Source organism: Chroicocephalus ridibundus, chromosome 4, assembly GCF_963924245.1.
Source record: "Chroicocephalus ridibundus chromosome 4, bChrRid1.1, whole genome shotgun sequence".
Lineage (NCBI taxonomy): Eukaryota > Metazoa > Chordata > Aves > Charadriiformes > Laridae > Chroicocephalus > Chroicocephalus ridibundus.
In genome coordinates this window covers 73,077,149-73,086,243 of record NC_086287.1, presented here as the reverse complement: position 1 = coordinate 73,086,243, position 9,095 = coordinate 73,077,149, and the positions used below count along the sequence as shown (strand labels likewise).

Here is a 9,095-nt window from a genome sequence, read left to right as displayed (position 1 = left end):
GGGCACGGGGCGGACTCCGCTTCCCGTCGGGCAGCGCGGCCCCATTGTGGCCACGCTCGCATCCCATTGGCTGGCGGCCGGAGCCGGGCTTCGCTCCCCGCCCGGTGACACAAAGCGAATCCAAGATGGCGGAGGCGGGCGCGGGGAGCCTGCACGGGGGGGACGCGGCGCTGCCGTGCCCGCCCGAGGAGCAGGAGCTGAGCCAGCGCCTCCGCCGCCTCTACCCCGCTGTCAACCAGGAAGAGACGCCGCTGCCGCGGTCCTGGAGCCCCAAGGACAAGTACAACTACATCGGCCTCTCGCAGGGCAACCTGCGCGTCCACTACAAAGGTGCCGGGCTGGGGCGGCGGCGCCGGGTTCGGCTTCGGCCTCGGCCTGGAGCGGGGCGGCCCTTGGTCTGGCCGCTCGGCGGGGCCAGCCGGGCGGCGGACGGGGTCGGCAGCCCGGGCCTCCGCTGGGGCGGCGGCGGTGGGTCCGGCAGCCCCCGGGGGCAGGGGACGGCTGGGCCGGGGAGCGGCGCGGGGATTGGGGCCCGCCCAGCTTCGGCCGCGGCGTGTGGGGGGGGCGGCGCTCGTCGTGGGTGCCGTGGCTGGACTGCGAGGGGTTTTCCTGGGTGTGGGAAGCGAAGGGGGTCTGGAGCCGAGGGCCCTTCCCCCGGCAGTGGGTGCTGCCTCGTACAACGCTTTGCAGTGTCACCAGCCCGGGCCCGGGCCCGTCTGTGTAGCCAGACCGTCTATTTACTCTGTCATCCTGCTTAAAACCCGGCCAAGGGGTCGGATGGCATCGACACGCTGCCCAACTGGGGCTTTGGCTCCTCCAGTTTACACAAAATAGATGCTTGCAGACTTCTAGGACTTGGGGAATCACAGTGATGTTTTTCTTGCTTGCTATTGGAGGCTGTTCTCCCTTCCCACCCAGCGGAGAACTGATCATTCCTTTTCCTGCCTGGTTAGTAAACACTGATGTCATTCCCCTCTTGTGTAATCATTTTTGTCTTCTGTTTGTGTATGTTGGTCTTCAAACTATGTATGTGGGGAGGGGGAGAGGTAGTACTGTGAGTCTTTTGCAGTAACTTCTCAGTGAAAACAAACGGAAAAACTACAGTGCTCGCAGTGTAGGGATTGTTTGTGGTGGCAGTGCAGGATTGTATATTCTAGTTCCCTGAAAAGTGTGCTTTAAATTGTTGGATATACGTAGAAACAGACCCCACTATGTTCAGACAGCAGCGTTTTAGATCAAAGCGTGAGAGAGTTCAAATCCCATCAGGACTTACATTTCTGTTCTTTCCCAGGTCATGGTAAAAATCACAAAGATGCTGCCTCAGTCAGGGCTACGCACCCTATACCTGCAGCCTGTGGCATTTATTACTTTGAAGTGAAGATCGTCAGTAAAGGTAGAGATGGGTAAGTAAGTGCCTTATTCGAATCTGATGGTTGGTGATGTGTATTTAGCAGTTCTGCTGTACTCTGACCTCCTTTCTGGAAGGGTTAGAGGTCCCATGGCTGTCAGGTGTAGCAGGCAGGTACATCATGGGGAGGTTATATTCTCTTGGTCAATAGATGTAAATGTGGTAGAACGCGCTGGAAGTAGAGGCACTTACACAACTGCTTTCCGTGCTGTTTGATATGGGCAGTTAAAAAAATTTAGGAAACTTTGGGTCTGTGGTGCAATTCAAATTAAAATAGCTTTTCCTCTTGCTAGCTAGGCCTGGTCACTCAGATTTCTGGAATTATGATGCCTCGGAAGCAGAGTGAAATAGAAGGGAGGAACCTTGAACTTAATTTTGGACTGTTGAGAGATGTTTGCATGGAGAAGAGTAGTCTTAGCAGTACTTCAGCACTGGAAGGAGAACTTCTAAACCGTTTTTTAGAAACCCCATGTGCATGAACAATGAAAAAATGTTGAAGGAGAGGGAAATTCAGTGATTGTGAAATATAAGCTGGAACCTGCGCTACTGTCATCTCTAGTCTAGGACCTGAATTTGGACTTGGGTCATTATCTCAGGATAGATTGCGCCACAGGGTACCATGACAGATAACAGCTGTGGAAGCTGGGGAGACTGGGCTGGAACCAGAATGCTAAATATGAGAAGGTTTTTCCCAACTAAGTCATGCTTTCTGTGGGAATATTTATTACTGTAGGCTGTTGTTGAGGCTGCCTTTGCCTTATCAATCTATACTACCCTGAACAGGAACGAGTGGAAGAACTGCAAAAGCTGCAGATCCTCCTGGTAGCATTTGATGCTGCCACACTTTACTAGGCGGCACCTCAGTGAACTGGCTGTGGGTTTTGTATCTCATCCTGTCTTGTGGTTACTGTGTTGGGCATCATTCTGATCCAAAATATAACCGAACCAGGATGTATGTGGAGTTCCTTTAAAGCCATATTCAGGATGTTGGGAAATGTGGGAGGGCAATGAAGCGACGCTTCTAACAAGGTCTGGGTTTCTACTGCTAGTGGAGATTTAGTTTTTAATCGTTATAACCATATCAGACTATTCTATGTGTATGTGTTTGTCATTTTTCATTGTTAAAGGGTGACTATTGCAGATATAACTATCCAGAAGGGCAAGCCGTACAGGAGGTGCTATTGAGTGTAATTAATTAATCCAATCCTTCAAGACTAACATTTGAACTCCGGCCAGTTTAGGGGTCTTACTGAAGGGCAGCAAACGTTCCTACTAGAAACCAAATCAAAGTCATAATTTCTTACTATTGAAATTTTTTGCCGTCATCGTTGAATTGAGAAGTGCCCTATTTGTAAAGGGACTTGCAGAAGATCGTGAATTGTGCTGAATTTAGGCCTGTGATAATTATTAGGTTATCTGTAAAGAGGTGGATGCTGGGCTGGATGCTTTACAAATGCAGTTAAGAGGCCATCTTTATTCTTTCAGTTCATTGACTCGGTGATGAACTGCTTGTCTGCTTTGAAACACTGCACTTGATTAGTTTATGTAACTGCTAAAATTAAAATAATTTACAGTGAACTTCAAGATAAAGAAATCACATTACAAAAGGTCACTGAACAGCACTTGATCCTTACTGCATTCTAGATCAGTCTTACAGGGAGATAATGGAATTTGCTGCTTGTTTCCCTAGCTCAGTTTTCTGTATTAATAGCCCATTGTTGTTTTTACCGTAGTCTGTAATTATAATTACTTTCCAGGAATACTTTCAAAGATACGGAACCCTATAGCAACACGAACGTGAGATGTTGATAGCTATGATCCGAAGTCAGGGCAATGGTGAGCGTTTGAGAGCTCGTCTGACGTCTCCACCGTTCCTGTGCCTTGTTTTTCTTTTGCTGGTTGAGCGAGCTCCAGTTTTTATCTTGCACACTGTGGTGCAGGGGGCTTGTAATTGCGCGTTTATATTGTAGCTGCTGCCTGTCTGTCGCTTCAGAAGGTACTCTTGTGTGTTTTAATGGTTTGAAGTCTGCCCATTGGAGGCTCGGTACGTTGTAGTAGTGAAGTGCAGTAGAGACATCTCTTCTTAGGAAGGGTATTTATTACAATGTTTATTACACCATGGTGTGGTGGCTTCAGTTTAAAGGAATAATAGTCCAGAAATCTAAAGAAGGGATTGGAGGGAATGAAAGGAAGTTTTCAAGTGGCATAAGTGGCAAAGCGTGTCCCTACAAGCTCAACTGGAAGCCCTTTAGCAAGGGGAGCGCAAGAGGAATCTTTCTGAGCTCGTTTCCAGAATGGATGCTTCAGGTGTAAAGTCTCTACTCCGTAGCTTGTTATTTTATAGATGCTGTACAGAGCAGGGAGGTAAGGACCGCGCGATGTTGGTCACCGTGTCTCTCTTGCTGGAGTTTGCGATAGCTTTTCATGTTTTGGTTTAAAATGTGAGCAGCTGCGTTTCAAAACAAGACTTACTCAAAAAGTACTTCGGTGGAACGAATTTCAAGGAGTGCGCTTTGAGGAGTTATGATTGATTTTTTTTTTTTTTCTTTTTCTTTCCCCCTCAGTAACTCAAAGCTATCATCTAATAAATGCTTATAAATTGTTAGTCTAGCGCTCTGCACTCTGGCTAGGTGCTGACAGTTGCTAATAAACAACAGCAACTAAGGTTGCAGGTAAGAAGTGTGGTAGAAGCTCCCAGTGGCTTCTGCTGGAGACGTAAGAATCCTGAAGCTTGCATGATGACTCTTTGCAGCCTGACAAGATGACAAGAGAAGCTGCCTGTATATGATACGTATGTGATAAGAGCGTTCTTGAATTGGCATCAGCCTGTGCCAGTTCTGGATTGGCGTTGTCACCGTGGGAGAGGAACCTGAGCTATAGAGACAACTGAGGCATCCACAGCACCTTTTGTAACTTCTACCTTCTGTTACTTTCATGGGGCCAAGGTGATCTAAATCCAATGTGCTGTGGTTCCCTCCTTTGTTTCCTCCCACCACGTTGTATCCTAGCAGTAAAACCACACATCCTCACCTCCCTCCGCTCCATTTTTCAGGCAAGTGACTTCTCTGCTTGGTTTTGCAAACCCCAGTGCCAGTGCAAGGGAAGAGGGAGCGACTGCAGCAACAGAGACACATGTTGCTTTAGACTGCCAAGGCACTGCACCTGGCAGAAAAGCTTCCTCTTTTGCATTGTCTTTCTCCCCTGCCCTTTAATGCACCTGCTCCATTAAGGTGCTTTTGTTGAAGAAGCAAATGAAATGATTTATGAAAACTCTCCCTTAACCATTGCTAGCCTTTTCTGCCTCGGTAAAATCTAGCTTAGCTCACTGGCAGATATTTAAACGGAAGTACAGCATGCAAAAAGGTCCATTTGGTGCACTTAAACTTCTAAGTTTATCAGCTTTTCTTAGCTTTGGATCTTCCACTGCTCATGCACTGAGATACAACCACAATCCTTTGAGTTAAAGAGAGATGACTGAGACTTACTTTTAGCTGAATGTGGTCATTTCTCATCCTGGTGGTTTTAGTCTTTATTGCTAAGAGGTCATGTTTATTCACTGTTTTTTTCTGTTGTTTTGTGTTATGTGGTTTTTTTTTTTTTTTTTCCTGGGAGAGGGGAGGCTGCCAGGCTACCATTGAAAAGCCGTCTTGACAAGGAGGCTTGGTAACACGTAACAAATCAGATCTGTCAGTAGATTGATCTGTTGTTTGTGCTACTCTTTGTTTGGGGAGGTGGCTCTTATCCTCAGAGAGTAGAGGAGAATTTAAAGTCTCTAGTTCCAGCCCTCTTCTCACCTCCTTGTCTGCGCTGAACACGCAGGGAGTGGTACCACGAGACTTTAAGCTGATAGAAGTCGAGACTGTGGGATTCTGCCCTTCCATTTGCCATATGTTTCTGTGCTTTCCCTCATGCTGACAACCTGCGGCCCGCTCCTGTGGTGAGCTGGTTCAAGGAGATAACTGGCTGAAAGCTGGCCACATCAAAGTAATTATGATGATTTAATCTATTGACGTCACTGTCAGAAATTGCTGCCTTTTTTTTTTTTTTTTTTTTTTTTTAAATTGAGGACTACTTTTCAGGGTTCTGCTCCCTGATGTGGGTTAAAGGCGAGTCAATAAAGGGACGGGCTGAGCTGGGAGAGGGAAGGGTAGGATTACAGCAACCCACGTTTAATTCCGTTCGAAGTGGTGTTGAACAGTTTTGTTTCAAGACTTGCTGGGGTACTTCATTCCTGAGCCATTGTGTGCCTGTCTCTGGAGTGTGGTCATTGGGAACAAAAGGATAAGAGGCAATGGGTCACAAGTTGTGGCAAGGGAAATGCCAGCTGGACACAAGAATTTTCCTTCTGAAAATGATTAAGCATGAGGAAAAGGATGCCCGGAGAGGCTGTGGCATCTCCATCTTTAAATTTGCGCAGGCAAGGCCTCAGACTGCCTGCTAGAACTTTCAGAGTTACTTATAGTTGGGGCAGAAGGATGAAGGAGGAAGGTCCCAAGGTCCCTTCCAGTCCAAACCTCTTTGTGGTTCTGTGGATGGCTCGCTTCCAGCGTTCCTCACATGAACAGACTGGCAGAAACGTAAGTGACTGTGATGTTCCTGAGCTGCCACAAATAACTCGTGCTTTTATCACGGTGGTGTTTATAACAGTTCAACCTGGACTATATTTGAAGCACTGGACTCTTTATCCACTCTCTCAAATACATGTTTCTGTTTGCTGTTGATTTGTCAGCACATCTCACAGCTTCTGTTTCCCCATTAGATGATCTCTGCTTGGTAAACAGGAACAGACTCATCAGGGTAGGGCGCTCAACCCACAACTCACAGGCTCTTGTGACTCAGGAGGACAATTCATCTTTGTTGTCCTCTTTAGGCTGGGGCAAGGTGAATTGTCTCATGGGTGGCAGTGCTGGTTCCTGACCGCCATTTGGGTTTCTTGACCTGTTTTACCTGCCCGGGCCATGCAGTGGGTTGTGATGGAGCGTGACTGGGCAGGACATCCTGGAGGCTGACCCTGATGGCATGGATTCCCGATTCTAGCAAAAGTCACCTGTCTGGCAGCCTCCATTTCTGAGCTGCTCCTGGGAAAGACAGTCCAGCAGCCCGTGGATTGCCTTTGCAATGGCAGTTTGCTGTCAACAGCTGTCTTTTTCTGGTAATTGTTTGCTTTTGGACAGTGGCTTATTGCCGGATACTTGGGCGTGCTGGCATTCTGCAGCAAGTCGGACCTCTCAGCGGTGGCCGAGCTGCTGTCTGCCCACGGTAGCTCTGCGTGTTCAGTGCAAACAGAGTAAGTGTGGTCTGCGGGCAGAGGAGGTGCCAAGCGGCACAGCCCTCTGTGCCAGGGGAGCCAGACAGTTCCACGAGGACTTTGAGCCATCTCGGGAAGGCTGCTGAAAGAGCCAGTCTAGCTTTTTTCCTTGCCATGATTTAGGTTGTTTTTTTTTTTTTAATTTTTTAAACCCTTTCCTTTGTGACTGTGTAATGAGCTGGATCACGTTAACTGTCTTTTTGCTGGATCGGTCCTCGATACAGTGCTTTCTGTGCATCAGGTGGGAAAGGGGAGACCCAGAAGGGTGGAAAATGGAGGGTGGGAAGACACGGGCAACAGGGTGTGTTGGTGTCCTCCTTCCATCCCCGGCTTGAAGTGTTTCAGAGTTGCTTTGAGATGTCCAGAGATGTCAGTTGGCAGTAGTTTAGGTTTCTGAGAGAGGGAGGAAAGAGTGCTTTGAGGAGAGCGGCCGAAGAGCTAATCTAGCTTAGTCCATACCATAGTTTATTTGAAATCTTCCTTTAGCTGTTTTACACAAGCGCACCATATCCTGGACTTAAAAATAGCTTAGTTTCTCTCTGGCTGAAAAAGAAAAATAAAGGTCAGCTATATTGGTTGTTTAGCAGTCTTTACATTAGTAACAAGTAATCTGTCCCTCTTCCTTGCTTACATTTCTCCTTGCCAACTTTCCATTTCTCCTCAGCGTATGGGGAATGTGATTGCTTTTTGAGAAGCCTTTCACTCGTGTGCTCTAATGGTTTCCAGATGCTGACAGAAGGCCTGTCCATGCGGTGCTCTGACGTCGGTGGCTCTCATGGCATGCTTGTCTGTGTGCGTCCATCGGCCGGTGATACTGCAGACACCGTGTAATGTCATGCATGTCTGGATGTGGCTGTAGGGAAGGCTGAGGAATATTCTGGGGCAACTGAGGATTTCTAGTGCCTGCACGTGCTGTGTGGTCCCTTATTTGTATTTGATAAGCCTGTAAATAATTGATTTCCTCCCTCTTTTTGTTTTGTTCCGTCCTGGTTTCCAAGAATCCAAAACCAGCACAGAGAGGGGGGTTGTTCTTCTGTTTGCAGGTATGTCTGCTTACTTGAATTTATGCTGTTCCGCAGACGTTCATTTAAACAAACCAACACATAAATAAATCCCCCCAAGTAGATTCAGTAAACAGTTCTCACCTTGTTCCCATTTGCAAACAGCCTTGCCCAAGCAAGTCCTGCTTGCTCGGCTACTGGCTGCCTGAGCTTTGGTGCTCTCAAGTGTAGAGACACTCTCATTTTCTGCGGAGGTTTCACCTCGGTTGATGATGTCTCATATGAGTTGTTATTTTTGGTCGCCGTTCTGCTAAACTCTTGCAAAAGGGGGTAATATCAAGGGCAGCTTTTTCGATGTAAAGCAAGTTGTGGGATTGGAATATCTGATGCGCAGTTGATAACTTTTTTTTTTAACTGCCTTTTTTTTTTTTGTTTAAAATCAATGAAGTGGAAAGCGAAATTCAGCGCTTTGTAGTGGTATCGTGGGCCCATCCACTGTAATGGCAGAATATCGATTTCCCTTTAAGATAATTTGTGAAATTAGGAAACGAAATGGAGGTAGTGATGGTGATGTGTGACTTCATTGCCTGTGATGTGTGCATTTAGGTATGTCTGAGGTATCTTCTAGATTTACTGCTGTGATATTTTTTCTTTCTGTTGATTTTTTTTTTTGTGTGTGTGTCCGGTTAGAGTTGTAAGATTTTGCCCAGTAAAGAAGAAAAGTTTCAGGAAACGATTTTTGCTCGCATCTTGCTCCTCCCCTTGCTGTTTCCGAATGCCTCTTCTAGAAAAGGTAGGAATATGGCAAAAGTAAACTCTAGCCAGATCAACTGAGCATCTTTAGAATATGCTTCAGTTCCTTAGAATGCATTTACAGTTGATAAATCAAATCACAGAATAATGGGAACTAATTGTTTAAATGTTCTAGGCTCTCCGTTTAATAATTAACGTGCAAGTTGCGTAACTTTTATAGAGGGGAAACTTTTTACCTTCACTTAGGAAGCTCTGGGATGATGAACTGCTAAAGAATTTATCATTTGCTGTAAAGCTTGACTTTTTCTTCAGGTCTGCCACTGGCCCTGGATTGTATTAACTGTGTTATATCAACTGCGCTGCCAGGTTGATTTTTCTTAACTGCTTCTCTAGCAACGGGGTTTACATTGTACCTGCGGTATAAGGCTGGATCTCCGTTTCCATGCTACAGTTTCAATCCTAGAGATACAATCTTCCTTCCTATTTTACAAGCTCTTTGTATCGATGCTCTCCACGTCTCGCCTTTGTTCCTTGTTGTGGGGGTGTCAGCGTGTGAAGATCTGTGAATTCAGCGTGCAGTTGCGTTCCCAGTGCTCTCCCTAACTCTCCGGCTATTTGTTATTTA

At 46.7% G+C, this 9,095-nt stretch overlaps 1 protein-coding gene across 2 annotated transcripts in view; it reads left to right on the top strand.

Annotated features, from left to right (window-relative positions):
* Positions 1 to 88: 88 nt before the first annotated feature.
* RANBP10 (RAN binding protein 10) overlaps positions 89 to 9,095 on the top strand; it is a 90,538-nt gene continuing 81,531 nt past the window's right edge. The window contains exons 1-2 of one of the 2 annotated variants that reach the window (XM_063334023.1): positions 89 to 330; positions 1,292 to 1,403. In XM_063334023.1, coding sequence (XP_063190093.1) covers positions 126 to 330; positions 1,292 to 1,403 — 317 coding nt within the window. In that variant the 5' untranslated portion in view covers positions 89 to 125. The remainder of the gene's footprint in view (positions 331 to 1,291; positions 1,404 to 9,095) is intronic. The other variant, XM_063334022.1, reaches the window with a different exon arrangement.